The sequence below is a fragment of the Pempheris klunzingeri genome, chromosome 6, assembly GCF_042242105.1.
Source record: "Pempheris klunzingeri isolate RE-2024b chromosome 6, fPemKlu1.hap1, whole genome shotgun sequence".
NCBI classification, from domain to species: Eukaryota; Metazoa; Chordata; class Actinopteri; order Acropomatiformes; family Pempheridae; genus Pempheris; species Pempheris klunzingeri.
Genome location: NC_092017.1, coordinates 27027302 through 27046888, shown reverse-complemented (window position 1 = coordinate 27046888; position 19587 = coordinate 27027302). Strand labels below are relative to the sequence as shown.

Sequence of the window (19587 nt, the reverse complement as noted above, 5' to 3'; positions counted from 1 at the left end):
TTTAGTTGGCAGAAAAATAAATTTTTTTCCACCACTGATCAGTGGCCTGGAATCCCACGATGCATTGCGTCATGCTTTGTTCACTCGGTCCTCACAGTGACAAGCTTTCAAACTCATGGAGCTATCACTCACTCTGGACTTCACTCTGGGTCGTATCTTATCGTTTATCCTCTACCTGCTCACGACAAAGCAGCCTCTTACATCTCTTTAATAGAGTGAACTGGTCTGAACACAGCTTCAGGTGCTACACACATCGACCGCACTGCAGAGGGACATCTGTAGAACACACTAGATGTGTCCCACAAACAGGTGCTATGGCCACAATCCAGGGAATAAATGTGATAAAATTATTGCTTTTGCCACTGATGTCAACGTTGGGAATAAGGCAGCAGCCTATCCAGGCGTGACGCATGTCAAGATGCTGCTACAGTAAGTTTCCCTTCAGTGTCAAAAGAATCTACAAGTATGAGACAGAAAAGTGCAGCTTTAGAGTACAGGGAAAGAAAGAAAGTTCATTTTCAAAGCTTTGACTGTCAACAGCAACCGACTGGCTCTGTCCCCTCTTTTGCTGAGAGCTGAACTTGCCAAAGACTGGAGCAAACTCTGCCAGCATGCACACACTGTACTTTTGGCAGCTGCGTGCCAAGAGTAAGTGGTTTTGTGCATGTGTACATGTGCACAAAGACACATAATGAAAACCAACATGTAGATGGTACCATGAGGTTTTGAGGTTAAAAAGGCAGAGGTGAAAAATAAAGACAGAGTGCATTAAAATAACAGATTCAGTACTAAACAGCCGGTCAGGCAGCTCTCTGTTACCAACTGCTGAACAGGCTGAATCAGCCAAAGGGCCATTGATAAGAGCCGATAAGAGAAGAATAAAGCCAATGCCGCAAAAAAAAAAAAGGATGATGCTCAATGATGCCACGAAGACTGTTGGCTTAACATGTCAGGGCCCCGGGGAATAAAGACCTGATGCAGGAGCCACATCTGAGGTAGTGAAAAAGGGAAATAATTAAAAACTGCTAAAAAAAGACACAGTGGAGTAAAGAAATGAGGGGACAATTAGGAAGGCACAGACAGATCAGGGTGAGAGTGTGAGACAAAGCCAGGATGAGGCAGGATGGTGGCAAGTCTGCTAGGAGGAGGAGGAGGGTGGCGGCGAGGAGCAGACTTAACCCCTGAGCTGCTGGAGTGTCTGCCTGCCTGGCCCATAGTGCCATCCTCAGCAGTTTTTCCATCTATAATTACTGCCTGCTATCCATCATAGAGCCACCAGAGCCTCACAGCGCGGGGCTCCATAAACACACACACACTCAGGCACAAACACACTCACACAAACACACACATGGGGAAAATCACAGACCTAAGCACTTCGGCTAATAGAATAAATATTAATATCCCTTTTGTTTTCTATATCCTCATTTCTCCCATGCACTATTTAAATGAGGTCTGACAGTGTGAAAAAGCATCTGTTTCACACTTGACGCTCAAAAACAAGCAGATAGAGGAGGAGAGGGGAGACAGGGGGAGACAAAGGGAGGTAAAAACACAGGAGGGGGGAGGAGGGTGTGTTTGAGGTGGAAGTGGGAACAGCGTGTGCATGGAGGGACTCGGGTGTCTCGAGTCATGTGTAGGTGGCTCTCTGTTACCCACCAGGCCTGCAATGTGTCACTCAGACTCTACAGTTATGCCATTATGGACCACCACCCCCTGCAGCTGTTCCTGCCTGTGTGTCCCTGTGTACATGTGTGTGTGTGTGTGTGTGTGTAGAGAGATTGGTTACCTAACTACTTGTTTACCTAAGCCTCAGTTTTACTTCAGTGGAACTCTATACATGCTGTACAATACAATTATACATTCAAAAGAGGACACGGCTTAAACAGAGAACTTTACAATCACGTAATGGCGTCAGCGCAGCGCTAAACACAGATTTAGTTAAATCTGTGTTGATGGTCTATCTGAGTGGGTCATCTCGTGTCCCTCATCTGACCTGGGCTGCACACTGGTCAGATGCTGCCTGGCTCTGGGGAACAGGTGTCTCTACTTCAGATAGACTTCATTTGAAGAGATTGAAGTTTAAATGTCATTTCACGGACTCAATCGAAATCGAAAAAAGGAAGCCATAAAAAAAAAAAAAAAAACGCGGTCAACCAAAAGACAGATGAGGCAGAGATGCACTTCCTCCTACAATGTGAAACATTCAATGAAAGAAGGAACATTTACTTTAGCGAGTCCAACTCTGCAGTATCAGATATCAAAGAGCCTAATTTGCTCTCACATTAAAAATAGGATGAGGAGACACGGAGGAACTCACTGCCTGATATGAATCATTATATCATCACAACCTGAGAGAGTGAATGACGTAGATACACACACACACACACACACACACAGTGTGATATGATCTGTTGAAGAAGGTAATTAGAGGATACAGATGTTAATGTCGTATTATATAATTATTGTATAATGTCTAAAGTACTTTTTAATGCTTTGGCAACACTGATCCTAAAACCTTCATGTCAATCAAACCCATTGATCTGGAGGAAAAAGCAGAGAAAAAACAGCACAACACAAAAAGAAAGCAAAGAGAGTTAAAGTGAAACCTTATTTCATTTGGTGGCTCGTCATCTTTTTTCCTTTATTTTAGTGGTACAACTTCTAGATCTACATCTGCTGAGGCGGATCTGTTATTTTGAAGACAGCATCAATGCTAAATCCCACCGGGGGTGTCTGTGTCACGTTCCAGCTGCGCCGCGGCTGATCACACCTACTCTAGTCAATACTTTAAAACCCACCGGGAGCAGCTCAGCGCTCTGCTAAAGATGTTTTCAACGCTCACCACGGTCCAACCGCGTCAACCAGCACAGAGCAGATAAGGTGGGCAAGAAGTCTGACAATCAGCAAAGAGGATCCGGTCAGCTTTCAAAATAAATCCCCTCATGCAGACTTTCAATCCTACATTCCATCACCACACCAATATTATTTTATAATGGGTGACACCCGGCCAGATGTTAACCAGTCAGAGGGATTTTTAACACCACGTTCGATGAGAGGCTCGTCTTGGATGTGTTTCACTTAAGCTGCAGTCTGTAGGCTACGTACAGTAACCCGGAAATCACAGGAAAATGACCAAATCAACTAAATCTGAGCAAGTCAACTAATCAGTCAGGCAAACGGCTGACACGCGTCTGAGAAGCCAAACCGGACCACAGCTGGAACGCCATGCTGGCGTCCCTGGTGGGTTTTCGTGGTCATACACACCTCTGCTGTCTGAAAGGGGTATAAAGAAAAGTGGCAGGGACTAAATGTGCGCTGGTGTCGGGAATATCCTTGCTGATTGTGTAGATCGAGGAACTCTAATTAATACGGATCAATTCTCCGAATTCACTGAATATCATATGCTTTATGACATGATTCATTCGACATGCTGCTAAGTGATTTGCTGTGGCACTTGGAACTTGTGGGGGTTCAAAGCACAATTAACTCAAGCGATGCCTTAATTTCCACCCCTGGAATATTCCAGTAACAATCAAACTCAACTCTTATCTATTTATTGGCTCATTTGTTTCTCTCTTTGTTCTTGTTGTGCTTGATTGTACTTCAGGTGTTTTGTTGGTTGTGTTGACAGTTTTGGCTCTGGTCAGGTGGAGACAGGACATGAGCAGGAACTTCTGTATGTTCTTGTGTTTATGTAGTTGGCTTTGGCTGGATAAAAGAGTGTTGATAGAGCACAGTCATATTGAGACACACTGAAGCAATGCCTCAGATTGATTGTCTTTGTGTGTGTGTGTGTGTGTGTGTGTGGTACCTTCTCTCCCTCAGGGCAGTAGCCTTTGACAAAGTCCTCACACACTTCAGCTTTGCGGGACACGTAGACATGACTGTACGGACATTCGCTGTTGTTACAGATTCCCTTCAGAAAGTAGGAACACACCGGCATCTAGAGAGGGTCGAACACAAACGTGTGAGCCAGAAATTCCTCACAGCACTTGACAAAAACAGGGTAAAACAGGTCTTCTATTAAAATAAGACTGTCATGTCAGAATATAATGATTCATCTGACTGTTTGAGGGGTTGAAACTGGGGCAGGAAACTGTCCTTACATATTCCAAGGCTGGTCAAAACTGAATTGAATTTTGGGATATGAATCTGACTCTAACTGAATTAAGTGATTTTGATCCTCGACATCCTCCTGAAAACATATCAGACAACAAGTCTAAATGTTTATTCAAGATTTGCTTCAGAAAGGTTAAAACTGCAGCCTCCAAATACTGACCAATGAAAAGATTGTTGTCTTAGAGAAGATGACGCCAAATATGTTAAAAACAGCGCCGCTATTCTTTTTTTTTGTTATTTTTTCTGGGCTCCATCATGATCATGTCCTAATTAGGTTGTACAACGGAGCTGCAACTAATTATTTTCACTACTGATGAATCTGCTGATCATTTTCTCCATTAAATGATCCTTCTTTCCCAGAGTTCAGTGTGACGTCTCCAAATGCCCTCCTTTGTTCGATTATCGGTCCAAAACACAAAGATATTCAATTTACAAAGTTATGAAACCAGTAAATCCTCATTTTTAAGGAGCTACAATCAGAATGTTTTTCCTTTTATTATTTAATTTTTTTCCAAGTAGTTGCCGATTAATTTTCTGTTAATCGACTAATCACTCTCTCACCAACATTAGAGGGAGTGCAGGAATGATGAGAGCAGGAGATTATGTGAGTTTGTAAACAGACATGTGGTTCTGAGATCACACCACTGTCATGTACGGTTCAGACGTGTCCCGTGTGCCAAGCAATCTGTCACACTGAGCAGCTAAATTACCTTAATTGCAGTTGACAGCGGCAGAGTGAGAGTGAGCGTGTGTCTTGACAGCATGTGTTGGGTGTGTGTGTGTGTGTGTGTGTGTGCAGAGAGCTCTACTGTTTGGTGTGTGTGGGCAAGCCTGGTGGAGGCCGCTCTAAATATACCTCTGAGGGGGTTCAAGGGAGAAAGATGAAGGTGGGGGGGAGGTGGGGGGGGTCGAGGGAGGCGGAGTGTGAGAGGGACTCCTCCTAGTTGGGATGGGATCAGTTCTACCTAATTAACTGCTACAGAAATATTTATCCAGACTGCAGCTCGTCCAGCTCTCATGATGTGTTTATGTGCTCTGGATGTGTGCACATACTGGGCCAGTGGTCGAGGGAAGGGGAGGGAGGGGGGTTGGCGTTACTGGGTGTGTGGGGGGGGTAATGCCAGAGGAGTAGGCTCAGGGGTGTCTTGTTTCGAGGTATTTGTGGTAGTGGGGGGGGACAGGAGGGTGGAGTGCAGGACTCAGGGTTTGGGTTCGCCTATCCACACTAATGCCCAGATCATGTTCGGAGGGCTGCTGGGGGCATAACCCTGCAGTCCAATCCCCCCCCCCCCACTCCAAATAAACCCCACTTCTCCCTAAGACCCCTCATACAGTCCTGTTTCGGGGGTCCACATGAAACAAGAGCGGGAGTATCCTGTGGAGGGATGGGCCAAAGGTTTGGGGGTGAAGGGGGGGCTGTTGGAGAGGTGGCATTACAAACAGACAGCTGGGCTCTCAGCACTTACAGGCAGCAGGGTGACAACCAACACAGGTGCAGGGCATTGTGTGTGTGTGTGTGTGTGTGTGTGTGTGTGTGGAGGGTGAGGCAGGGCACCTGTTGCAGGGTTGTTTGTCTCAAGGAAGAAAAAGGAGCTTTCCCTTTTTGAAGGCTGCACTTTCCCCTTTGACGGGCAACACTACAACTCAAACGCACGCACACATGCACATCCCCAAAGATCAGCTGAGGACTTTGGCCAAATGTGGATGTAGCTAACAGGTGACATGATGCCTGCACAACAACAACAAACCTGGTCGAACATGCAGAAATTATCCATTTGAATTTGGAGGCCCGGTTTTATTGAAGATACATGATGGAAAAAAAATGATGACGACGATAAAGTTTGTATTAAGGAAAATTACCAGATTTACCTTGAATACTTTTCCTACATTGATTCACACCAGTGTGTGTAATTCCTGCCTCATGTTGGCTCAGTGTTGATATATTGGTCCTAACATGAATACATTCAGGTCAGGTAGGAGTCCGATTTAATGCACAAGAGGAATATCGTTGATTGAATTAGATGATTTTCTTTGTCACTTTGCATACATCTGTCGGCTTGTGACGCCAGGTGATGTTAAAAAATATTTGTATTAATATTGTTAAGGCTTGATTAATTGTACAGTCACCTGTGAAAATTCCATTTCCTAAATATTGGGATATTAATTTCAGTTATATCACTTAGTCCTAGATAGACTGAGCTGGAGTTGTCCCCGAGCAGCATATTAATAGACAAGAGTCAACTATGTGTCTTTGCTTGGTTTCTTAGTTTCAGTGTATTCCCACAGAGACAGCGAGACACACCCGGGTTCATCCTACTGTGATTGACCAACTGACTGTCGGTGACAAGTCCAAACCTTAAGGCTGCTTTGCCCATAAGCCCCTCCCCCTGAACCCCTCTTCCTCGTGTAATGGAAACAGGAGCCGTGCCAACATCGCAAATACGATCCACGATGACTGTACCCGACGGTGTGTCATCCAATATCCACACACAGTATCCAGCGCCGGCCTGCGCTGAAAACCCATAAAACACTATGTTGTCCAACAGCTAAACCATGAGTGGGTGCATGTGTCAGTTACCTTCTCCTTAGCCACCTTATGGGAGAACGGGCAGGTCCCGTCCGCCTGCTTGCACGTCCCACGCAGAAACCTGCACATAAACAACAGAAACCGGCCTGAGCAGGCAGAAGCTGGAAGTGTTTTGGCCCACTGCAACTTCAAAAGCTTTCTTTTAATGATATCCTCAATGCACATCAGCAGAAAAACAGGAGTCTCGTGTATTATGCAACTGTAGGTTTATGTTATAGCCATTGATTTGGTTCCTAAAAAGAATAATCAGATTTTCCCCTCAGTTTGGTAAAGTGAACAGCTCAAACTACCACTACAGCAAAATAGTATCCAACATTTAATTTCATATATATTTTGAGTGTATTAATCATAAATCAGTGGGTTCAACTGAATCGAGAAGCCATGCTTAACCCTCTTTAAAGACTCTCCACTTTTCCTGACTTCACTTGGACGTTGGACCTTCGCTGTGCAGAGTGATGTATGTGGAATGTTTCACACAGAAAGGCTGCTTTCACATTTATCTGCTCAGGGAGGAAAGTTCCTCTGTGCTCACCTTAAAACTCACTTTACCACACGTACATATGAGCAGGATTTTGTGACGTCACAATAGGTAGGAAGCTACTCGTGGTCTAGCGTGCAAATTACCATCACATGACTGCAGAAACCTGAAGAGCTGATGGGCCATTGGGGCGGACATGTGACAACACACCCCTGTGAACCTGGTGATACTGGGGTTCATGGTTTATAAGGTCCATATAAGACTTTGACCTCCTAAAGGTGCCCGAAATAACTCCTCCAACTAACTGGGTGCAGTGACAGTGGAAGATTATCCATCTATTCTCACCCTGTACTGTTTTCCAGCCCGATGTTCCTGTGTGTTTCTTACCTGGTGCAGACGGCAACCTTGTCTGGGTCGTGGATGTAGGGACAGTTGTTGCCACGGTTACACTTGCCGAAGCGGTTGTAGTACATGCAGTATTGCTTCTGTGGCTTCTTCTGGCGAGCGTGTCTGATTATAGCGAGGCTCCTCTGGACTGCGCGGCTAGTTTCAGAGAGCACAGGCAAACCACAGGTATCCACAAATCATTAGTAAGCAGCTCGTGGTGACAAAGAGGACAGATTATGCCAAGATTAGAGGTTCAACTCTCACCCCTGTCAGAAGCTTCAGGTAAATGTATCCACCATGTGCTCATTTTAATTTTAAGAGATTACTTCTGGCTTTACTGTCCTTAGTTGACGGTGATGAAAGGCACTTAATATTGAGGTGGAGAGAGGATCAAATGCAGAAGTCTTGGCTGGATGTTATTTCATGATGGTGCTGTTGTATGAGGAGAGCCAGCAGGGTGGCCCACATTTAGCTGATGTTATGTGGTCCATGAGAAGAGATGACATAGGCTAGTGGTGTGAAAAACGTACCTGGCTAAATGACGAGTGCTGGAGGGTCGGCTGAATGCAGGAATCCCGGATGAGACCTGGGTGGTGCTGAAAGACCTTCCTAAATGTGAACAAGATGGACATATTTGAAAGGCATTGTGCTTTTTTCCACATTTCCACATTTTGACAATCATATTTTCTCCTTGTTTTAATTTACTGATCCTATGTGTGGGTAAGAAATAAAAGTTTAATATGATCATGTTACTGGAGTGGCAGCGATTGACCATAATATGCTTGTTGTCACTTGGTGAATTCCTGTTTGGGGGCAGTTACTGAAGCACAGAGTCGTAATAAGTGGCCTTGAAGTGTTGACAGCATGTTGGTGCGTCCTTTTGATTCATGAAATTTCCATATAAAAAAATAAACAGAATTTAGAAAACGTTCATGAGAATTAAAGAACTGACAATTTTCTATGTGAAAGCACAAATACGAGAACACACAGAGTTTCCGTCAACATTTGCTGACTGCATGAGGGGGAAGCGTCAGGTGAAGGATATGAAGCATACACAAGCAGCTAAGCAACTCTGATCTGCAGCGGTTCATTCAAGTGCTCCTCCCAACCCACTTATGTTGTGAAATGTTTCCACAATATTACGAGCAATTAGTTTTACATGGTGATGAAAACTTGGATATACACTTGAAAGGAGAGTTGGTTTTGCCTCAGTCTTATTTTTTCACTATTTTTTAAAAAAAAAAAGCATTAATCTTGAATGTCCTGGTAGTGAGAGTTTGCACGAGTATTATCACTAAGATGAAAACAAAAATATAGATATCATTATAACTATTCACATCAGAAATGACAGAACCGAAGCTGTCTGAGTGTGTGTTTGTGCAGCCAGATGCAATAACAACCTGATATGTGCCTGGTTATTTATACTGTGGCGGTTTGACACATTGGTGCCAAAGCCAAACGTGACGTCCAGCTCTGTCTGAGAACATCATAAACACGGTGGACCCAGTGCACTCCACAAGCCCTGGAGGGAAAGGTGTGTGTGTGTGTGTGTGTGTGCAGGGCTGTTGGAGGCCATGAGAGGAGTGGACAAGAGGACAGGGAGGTTGAGGTTACAGATGGCAGCTGATCTTACTCAGATCTCTAATTTTGGAACTTTTTTTGGCTGTTAAGGCTCTCATCAAGTCTTCGCTCTGCTGTGATTTAAGCAGAGCAGGATTACAGGCCGGTGGCTCCAGACCAAGAACAAATATGGGACTCGATGAAGGAAAGATGTGAAATCACTACTCCTGCCGGGGAGACACCTGATGCGTGTTCCTAGAGGATGCAGGAATGCATGTATTGGGATGCCGGTCACGAGTTTAACAGAATGGAGCTCTTCAATTTCACCTGCAGGTGTAGTTGCTGCAGAATGTGTGTAAGAGAGAAGTGTGAAGGAGGTAGAGGCAGATCCAGGCTTTAATCTGCACCGTCCAGCTCTCCAGACCCTCCCCCTCGCTGCTCTGACAGATGACAACTTTATTATTTCAGATGGCAAATCCAGCCGGCTCCCGTAAGTCCATTAGAGGCCATGTGGACAGAACTGCAGCCACGAACATGAATAAACACTCCTTTATCACCTCGGGTACACACACACACTTACTGCCCTGTGCTCACAATACACGTCCTGAACAGGGCCGGGGATCGAGCCTCTGTACAGTTAAGTGTCATTATATGATTGGTCAGATTCTTATTCTTTGATCAGGCAGTTCCTGATTTAGACTGATTTTCTGTCAATTTGATACTGTTCATCAAGATGTTTAAGTCTTTTGTTAAATGTTAGTCCCAGATTCATGGATTCCAACACTTCAGTATACTTGGATACTAAAGAGAGAATCATTAATTACACATTCAGTCACATTCATCTCAAAATGAGTTAAAAAAAAACCAAATACAGCCTTTTGGTTTTCTGTGTTTTGACTACAGGAGAGATCTAAACATTCTGAAAGTGATCCAGCAGATTCAGTGTTCGCTCGGAAAACGGAAGCAACAGAATTGTTACAGCTTGACAAGAGTGTGTGAATAGTGTGTGTGTGTAGTGTGAATCTTCCCAGGGAATTAAAAAAAAAAGAAAAAAGCGCATATGTTGGACTCAAGGTGCGAGGTGTGTAACATGTTAAAGCTTAGGGAGCCCCCGCAGGGCCGTGGTGTGTTTGCTCGTCATAAGTTCTGCGTTCCCCCGGATGCACAGGAACAGTTAGTGTGCTGGTTCAGTCCAGTCATAATTATGATGATGGAACGCTTCACGTTATGCATTTACTCCTCGTTGCTCCTTTGAAGAGGCAGAGCCCTGATGGCTACGAGCTGCTGCTCTCTCTGGCTGTGCTGGTCCAAGCTGCGGCTGTAATATGGTTGTTGCTCGACTTCGACTGTATTTGTAATTGAATCTACGGTGCTGTGGCTGCCGTGCTGTCCTCTGAAACACTGTTTGGCCACACAGGATTCAAACCCACTCTATTGGATGTGACAGATATGTGGTGTATTGACACCACAGGAGTTCAGGAATATAGCAGCTTCAATACAAGAGTCAGCTCATACAACCACATCAACAACCCCTGCATGTACAGTAGCTGGTGATGTACCTGGTATAAACTAATGAGTCAGAGACATAATCACAACAACCAAAGCAAAGCCACGGCTGCTTTTAGGGTCTCTGCACAACTTGATTTGCATGATCATGTTTTCTCTTCACAATTACTTAGTTTAGTTTGAGATTTCCTTGCCACAAAACCACCAAGGGCTTGAATAAAATCTGGATGGTGTGCTGTCAGAGTTCTCAAAGAGCGTGACAGTGACGGTCAGAGTACCTGTTCGGTTGATCGACATGTGGGACGCCACGGTGCGGGACAGTTTATTGGCTGACACCCGATACAGGGACCCACGAATCCAGCACATGCTGCTTCCTTTCCAGTGCTGCGTGGATGGAGGGTGTCGGTCATGGGGAGCTCGTAGACGGCTCTGAAGGAAACTCCTGAGAGGAGGAGGGACAGAAAAAGCAAACCAGACAGAGACAAATTGTTGAAGTAAGGGATAACAAAACATCTTTGGAACTCATACTGACATTAACTTTAAGTTATTTATTTACTTAAAGGAGAATTACATTTTATTACAGCTGGAATTATTGTAAACTTCTGTTAAGATCAGTTTACGAACTGTGTGAAATTTCCAGTCATTCTATTAAGAGCTGGTATGATATTATCTGTTCATCCCTCCCTCACTTCCACCCCTCTTTTGCCTATCTTCCCTCAAGCTCTTCCACTATATCTCCCCTCCTCACTTTATGTTTCCCATCCTCTAGTCTCCCCTCCTCCCTCCTTCCCTCCCTCTCTCTCTCTCTCTCTCTCTCTCTCTCTCTCTCTCCCTCCCATGTCACAGCACTCTGTTAAATTGCTCCTCTAATGGAAAGGACGGCAGTGTGGAAATGGAGAGAATTGAAAAGAGGAGAGGAGGAAATCAATGAGATAATAGGCAGGGCAGGGGGCCAGGGCAGCGAGGTTGGCCCCTACACTGGAGCGTAGAGACCACACATACACACACACACACACACACATGGTATCACAACACACTCCTGCTACAGTATGTACAGTTCACACAATCACGGGCCTCTACACACACATGCTCACCATTCAGTAGTCACTCAGTGGACCTGTGTATGTGTGCGGTGGCTGTATGTGCGAGCTGCGAGTGTATATGGGGCTGCTGGGTGGTGGTGGGGCGGTGCAGGGGTTATGGCGATAAATTGCACTGTCCTGTCACTTCTATTTGGGGCGGATTGGGGCTGGTGTGCAGGGTGCCGCTGGAGGTAATTTGCTGCCGTATTTCAGATGGGCTGGAAATGGGTTTAGAGCGAGAGTTCATGCCTCCCATTACAGAGAAAAGAGAGGGTTACCCCGAATGCACGCCGCGCACAAAACAACTGACACTGACGCTTAACACGCTGCAGCCGGCGAGAGCTGCTGCACTGCTGCAAATAAGAAAGAAACGGAGCAAATATCAGCCATCAGCTGTGTTCACGAACACGGTCTACCTCACTGCACACCATAATTCAGGAGCACAGACACTCAGTTTCACTGATACAAGATCAGTGGCTGCCCTACACAGGGCAACTGCAGCCAGGGGAGCCGTAATGGAGGCTAATGTTGGAGCGCTGACTGCCACCCAGGGAGGCTTAAACAAGGACCGCACGGCCTGGGGAGCCACAATGGAGGTTAATGGGGATATGACATGAACAGTTAACACAGAAGGCAGTTAACCCTGACACAGGGCTGCAGTTAGGGGGGTGACCGGGGGTCTAACACCCAGTCTGTTAGGACGTTTTCTCGCTGGGCTCGTAGGCTTGGGTCTGAACCTCAGAGTGATTGTCCTGTTGATAGGCTCACATATTTGTGTTTACAACTGATTCAATTTGTGGTGTATAAACACGTCTCCTGATCAAAGGGCAGTTGTTCATAGTCGTTGCCAAGAAATGATGATGGTGTCATTTTCTGTGTTATTGTATATATATATATATGTTTACTTTGAATTATACCGCTGCAAAGGTACTTGTAAAGATCCCTGATGCATCTTCAGATCAACACAACAAACAGATTTATAGGGAACTGTTGGTCTCCTTGGCTTGCAGAGCAGCTAAAACAAACATGCAGAAACAAGCACAGACGTGACCACCATGAACATCTCAGTGATTTGATCTATTTCTTGGTCAATCTGTGCTGCAAAACTCATTTGTGCATAAATGAAGATCCCACTTCTGCACAGACATGTCAAAGAGTTTCACCCAGAGGCTGGACAGCATTAGTGAAAACAGCCTCTGCAGGAGAAGAACACCTTTACAATTAGATAATCTGCCTGTGATGAGAGCGGAGGAGAGGAAGGAAACAAACAGTGTAAGGAACATAAGAAAAAGAGTGACAGAATCATATAAATGGAGTTTGTGTTTTTTTCTCTCTGTCTCCAGCCTCTCCTTGGTCTGTTCCCAGTGATGCCCTTGACCCCCAGAGGAATATCTGTTATCAGGACCCCTCCAGGCACCATCTGATGCACAAATCCTCCCCTGCTGGACAACTAAGTTGTTTCAGGGGAAAGCCCTTTTCATTGTGCACACAATGTACAACCACTGTCTTCCTTTCTGCTAAAAGCTCTGAGGAACACATCCACACTATACTAAATATATTTTCTATATTAAAGGATAACCTAAGTGTTTTTAAACATGGGCCCTATTTTTACATGTTTTGGGTTTCAAATAGCTGGTAGGTACAAAATCTTTTGCTAAATTATATAACCGTCTACAAAATGTCAACAAACATTACCCAAATCTTCAGGTGTCGCATTTTGTCTGTCAAATACCCAAATAATTCAATTTACAATGATTCAAAAAAGAAGAAAATCCTCACATAAGAGAGGCTGGAAAGATAAAGCATTTTTTGCTTGATGAATGACTTATACAATATATCACATTTAGTGTCACTTAAATTTCAGTGAATCGATTAAGCAACCAATTGTTTCAGCCCTGAAGGATAATTTCTGTACTTAAAAGTCTTTTAGTTGAGTTGTAAAACATAAAGACAATGACTGGAGGTCACAGTAAAACTCCCCAAAAAGAAAAAAAAAATGTGTTGAGAAAAGGAAGAAACGAAGGAGGAGGCAAGGGCATGCAGAAACTCCCCTGTGACCAGTCTGTGTGTGTGTGTGTGTGTGTGTGTGTGTGTACACAGGCAGGTGTGTGTACATGCACTGGTCTGACCATGCGATGCACAGATAAAGGAGAGTACGATTCAGCACTACCGGTGCCGTTGATGAATGATCCGACTTTTGTTTTAGTGACAGGGAAGAATTTGGAGGGTCGCGCGACTGCTCAGAATAATGCTGCCCTTGTCTATTTGTCTGCAACCCAAGCATTAGTAAGCTCATATTGGGAAACAGTTACCCTTGAAACAGAGCGCAGCAAAAACAGTCATCTGGCTAATTCCAGCAGTGAGGACTGCTGCTCCTCTTCAGGCACTTAAAGGAAACCAAAGCAGTATCATTACGCATCACGATCCCATCAAATTCAATTTAAAAGGGAGCCGGCTGTAATGAACAAAATCCTCTTTTGGGGTTGAAAATAACATTAAGAAGCAACCCAGAGAGCATTTGTGGAGAATACAGTGTGAACAGCAGCAGAGGAGGACCGCAGCACATGACTGTAGGTGATGGGTGGATGACTAATGTGATAAGTAATGAGTAAATGAATGAATTGGGGTATAAAAGGCGATGAATGGGGGAGTGAATGCAGGAGAAGGAGGAGAGAAGTGAAGAAGAGGGAGCGCTGCTTCACTTTATTGCCCAGTCTCTTACATCCTGTACTGATCGATACTGAAGCACTAAAGGAGATGAGCGCCTATACCGAGCGTATGTGTGTGTCTATGTGTGTGTAGATGTGCACACTCAAAAATAGTGCACTTATTTAGGGGTGGACGGTCCTACACAGATGAGGGCTCCAAGATTTATGCCAGAAATAAGTTAAGAAAAACAGATAGATGCAAATGGAAGGCAAGCGTTCGGTTAATTCACCCAGACAAACAGTTGTGTGCAAGATGTAATATGAAATTCTTGTTTTATCTTATTAAAAAAAGAAAACAAAAGGAAACAAAAGCAACAGAGCAAATGCACGGGTATAGAAAATTAAAGTAGGGACAGCTGAGAGAAAAATGGGGAGGGTGTGAGAGAGATGAAGGGAGGGCTGGGCTGTAATTTATCCTGCAGTGAGCGTGCTTTACGGCTTTCTTAATTCAACTCCTGCTACTATTAATGGAGTTAATGTTGAGATTATATCTATTTTCTGGTGGCAGGGGTTGAAATACTGCAGCCGATTCCTCCGCCCCTTTAAACTGCCACCCAGCACTACATCACCCGCCACGCTCGTTACGGCTAAAAACAGGTAAGAGCGCGGCATGCTGGGTAGGGAGAACCTCTCTTCCTGTGGCCCTGGGAGCAGGAAATGCGTGGGATCAGCTGAACGAGGAGGTGAAAACGTACAATTTCTTTATTTTGCTCTTTTAGAGTTTGATTTATTTGATCGATCTGTAACTCTGTCCTTAAGTTTTTGTTTTTAAATGTTGTTTTAGCTTCACATACAGTATAAAGCAGTTTAAACTGGCTCTGTGGTTAAAAAGGTGCCATACAAATAAAAAGTATTTTCCTGATCAGACCCAAATCAATTTGCATACTTTATATAATCTTGCATACATTTGTCATTTTGAGATTTATATTAATATATAGCTAAGGAAATATATATATATATATTAATAACATCCCATTGATTGAGGCCATTTCACCCCAGTATATCTGCTCTTGTTGCTCTGTGATGGTGGTTTTCATTTCTCAGTGGACCTCTCCATCTAAATAAAATGACTGAATGAAAAAACTGTAAACTTAAGTATCTAAGGAACAGCCTGATATCTACTTACCTGTAAAAAAAATCATTACTAAAAACATTTGGAATCCACACAGGCAGCCCAGAACTTGTGGACCACCATGAAAGGCTGGGTGTTGGGTTTTATTCTAGATGCACGGCCCTGAGCGAGGGGTTCAGCTATGAGCGGGCACAGAGATAAGAGCAGAGAACTTATGAGGACAGGGATCAGTGGGTCTGATAGGCCAAAGATGAAGAGCAGCACTCAGTAGTTAAGAGCAGAGAATATGAGCTCATGCTCCACTCAATAGCTTCAAACTGATAAAAGTGGAGAGTCTTTGGAGTTAGATAGATAAGCAGGAGAATGAAGCACATGGGTAGATGGGGTGGGGGCGGTGATCCACTATCCCCGGGGACCCGACCTGTCCCCCTCCCTCCCTATCTCTTTCCTCACTTCTACACACTTGGTGATATTTCACAAGATGTCACAGGGCTCAAATTGAAAATCCCTTGATGAATCAATATTTACTGCAGCAGCTAAATGAATAGTAATAAGTCACCAGAGGCTGAGTCCAGCCACAGTCCAGGCCCCTCTGTCTCACCAAATCTGGATTACACAAATGAACCCCCATCGCCAACACACACATGCAAAAGACAAATGCACATAAGCACAAACATGTGTTATTTACAAAGGACTAACCAAACACAATACTAGAATATGTTATTGTGCTCAACAGACACAGTTTTATTATTTTATTTAGGTTTGGTGACATCTGCCTTAGAGATTTTTGACACCATCCCAGTTTTGTTTGTGGAGCTCGAAACAGAGCTGGGAATCTTTGGGAATCTCACTGTTCAATTCAAATTTGGTGTTTGGGTGTCACCATACGATTCAGAGTTGAGTGGTCTTGATGGAGACCATTTCGACGGTGTGACCGAAAATATTTTAGCAAATACAAGGGCCCTTTGAAGAGGCGTACGACTGATGAGTTCAAACTGTGTTAATAGTAATAGTAACAGTAATTGTTTTAAGTTTGCCAAAGCTCCTCAGATGTGAGGATTTGCAGCTATAAATAGAATATCTTTGGGTTTAAGGCTGTTTGTGTGACATGGATTTTTCACAATTTGACATTTCATAGATGAAACAATCAATAAATTACAAAACAACAATCATCAACTGATTTTCTGATAATGAAATGACACATTAGATTCTGTGGTGCATAGTTATAATGGTAACTAGAATAGACAGAGGTGCACTTATGCCATGTCCAACCCTGCGTAGCTCGATGTGTGTGTTTGTGTATACGTGTGAGTGTGTGAGAGAAAGTGCAGCCATACCACGGTCAGTTTCCAGAAAGAGCAGCCTGTTAATTCTCCACACATTAGCAGATCATCAAAACCAACTACAACAACCTGTTCAGAGCCTTCGAATAGTATGAAACCACCGCAGGAGAAAAAAAAAGAAAGCTCAGCACCACTTTGTTAATAAACATCACTGTGGATCTTGTCTGTAGAGTGAAAGCCATGAATGAGGCATTAATTTAGGTCACGCAATAATGTGCTCCTCATAAACATTAATTAACTGAGATGACCTCACCACCACGACCAGTCACGTCACACAAAATAAGATTTTCTCAGCTCTGTATGTTGCATGTATACATTTGTAATTTTGACGACCAGCTGTCTTTTTTTTGCACCCTCTGGTTCCAGCCTCTCAAACTCACTGCTTTTTTGTTTTTATGTCATTGTAAAGTAGATTTATTTGGATTTTGGACTATTTGTCAGACAAAACAAGCAATCTGAAGATGTCACTTCAGGGTTTTGGAGATTGTGATGAAGATTTTCACTATTCTATGATCAAATTATTCATAAATAAAATACTAACTAATGATGGAATGAATCATTAGTAGCAGCTTTATTCTATATACTTTATTTTCTGAGTAATCCAGACTGGTGGATTAAACCTCACTGAGAATGACAGAGGAATGAGTGCTGACACAGAGGGGATGAGAGTTGGATGAATGAAGGGAGGGGTTAAAAACAAAGAGATGGGGTTTGTAATGACACACCCACCCTCTCACTCTGTATCTGTCCTGGGTGAAGGTTCCCCTGCTGGTGTAAATTAATGTGGGGAGCACAGTGGTGTAAATGGTTTATTCTCTCGGTTATCTACTCTGTAAAAATGAGCACCATAAATTTCCGACCTCTTCCACTCGTGCTGCACATGACTGTGACATAAAAGACAGGACGCTGCTCTACACTGAGGGATATTAGCCACTGAGACGCATTCAACCCTGTAGGGGGTGTGTATGTGTATTTGCCTGTGCTAGCATGGATTACCTGGCAGACTGGATCCTCTTGGCTCTCCAAGAGAGGGCGGGGTTGTAGTGGAGGGTGTGTGAGGTGCTGGTGCCAGGGCGGGTCACCATCTTGTAGCGTGTCCTGAACACCCGCTGAGAGGCGGGGCTACGGTGGAAGGAGGCGGCGGCGCCTGAGGACGACAAAGTTTACAGATCATTATGAAAATCTGACCACACGCAGATACAAAAGCAATAGTTAAACATCTGGTCAGTGAATGCACATATACACATATACACATACTTGTGACTGTGCACACACACACACACAAGTTTGTCTGAGGACTCTGGCAGGTGTGCTCTTTAATAAGCTTCACATATAAAAATGAGAGGGAATAACAAAGGCAGAATTTTTATGAGCCTAATAAATCATATCCTCTGTCTCTTTCCTCGCTGCCTTCATCCCTCCTGCCTGGTTTCCCTCCCTCCTTCTCACTTTAAGTCTCATTCATTATATCATTTTACAGATCCATCAGAGAAGAGGCGTAAGAGTAGAGAGACCGGAATAGAAAAAAAGAGGACTAAGTGTTTTTATTTATTTATTTATTTGGCTGTGTATCCATCATGTTGTTTTATGATGGCCTATGCTGGCTGACGCACTCGCACAAAAAACAGAATTTGCATTATGGGTCGTCTAAGTCCCTGTTCACAGCAGTTTACCAGGATCAATGACTACAGGGGCCAGAAGCCTCTCTACCGAGGTCACAAATGTGGGAACGTTGTTAAAAACTGTAGATGTTCAAGTCAAATAGGACTTTTAAAAAAAAAAAAAAAAAATGTTACGGCTGGTTGTTTCCTCCCACTGAATAAAACTGCACTTAACTGTTAGCTAGCAGAGCAGTACCAGTCAAATATATGAATTTCTCCCCCATTATCCAGCCAACCAACACAGGTGAGGCCGCAAATATTCCTTTGCAGCTCCAGGTTGGTGAGATCTGGGAAACGTGGCCACGTTGTTGAAAAGAAATCCAAAATGGCAACAAATACGAGCAATCACATGATCAGCAGGTTGTAAACAAGCTGACACTTAGGTAACATTTGCTAAACATGTTTATTTGGAGATAAATACCTAAAATAAACCGTCACTGCACAGGAACACTGTGTGTGCAAAATTAGCATCATCAATAGACACGATGGCCAAACTGAGTAAACCAGAAATTTTCTTGCCGCGAAGCTTTGTAGGAAAATATATTTGTGAAAAACCTTTTGCAAATTAATTTGTGACAAGCTGCATGGTACTTTACGAGAAGGTAAAACCCTTCGACTACAGCCTGAAAAGCAAGATTTAATGCACCATGAATCAGTTGCTCACTGTATATATTTAAATTATGCCACCCCCCCAAAAAAACCCTCTTGCATGTCATTATCTGCACTACCTCTTCCCCTTCTACCAATTATTCACTGTGGTGGTCAGTGACAGCACTCTGTCTTCCTAATGAGTAAAGAAAAGACGGAGTGAAGAGAGGTGTGAAAGAGGGATAACAAATGAGTTTATAAACCCGGTGAGGAGCTCATTTCCTATCACCTCTTTCACAAGTCTTTAATTGCCAATTGTCAGGATTGTCGCCGTTTTAATTAGCGTCCAATAACAAACCGTGACCAGAAGGGCCGCGGTGACAAACAATAAAACGATTCGATTTCCACTTCTACACATTCCAGCTCTCCACTCCTCCCCCTCACTCTTCCTCCCACCCCAGGCACTGGTTTTCATTTGTCAGCCAGGATGCAGCTC

At 43.9% G+C, this 19587-nt stretch overlaps 1 protein-coding gene across 1 annotated transcript in view; it reads right to left on the bottom strand.

The window, feature by feature from the left end:
• zc3h3 (zinc finger CCCH-type containing 3) overlaps positions 1–19587 on the bottom strand; it is a 55675-nt gene that overhangs the window by 8227 nt on the left and 27861 nt on the right. The window contains exons 4-9 of the mRNA XM_070832398.1: positions 17839–17989; positions 10916–11079; positions 8102–8180; positions 7572–7727; positions 6698–6767; positions 3812–3943 (exon numbers count right to left, since the gene is read on the bottom strand). Coding sequence (XP_070688499.1) covers positions 3812–3943; positions 6698–6767; positions 7572–7727; positions 8102–8180; positions 10916–11079; positions 17839–17989 — 752 coding nt within the window. The remainder of the gene's footprint in view (positions 1–3811; positions 3944–6697; positions 6768–7571; positions 7728–8101; positions 8181–10915; positions 11080–17838; positions 17990–19587) is intronic.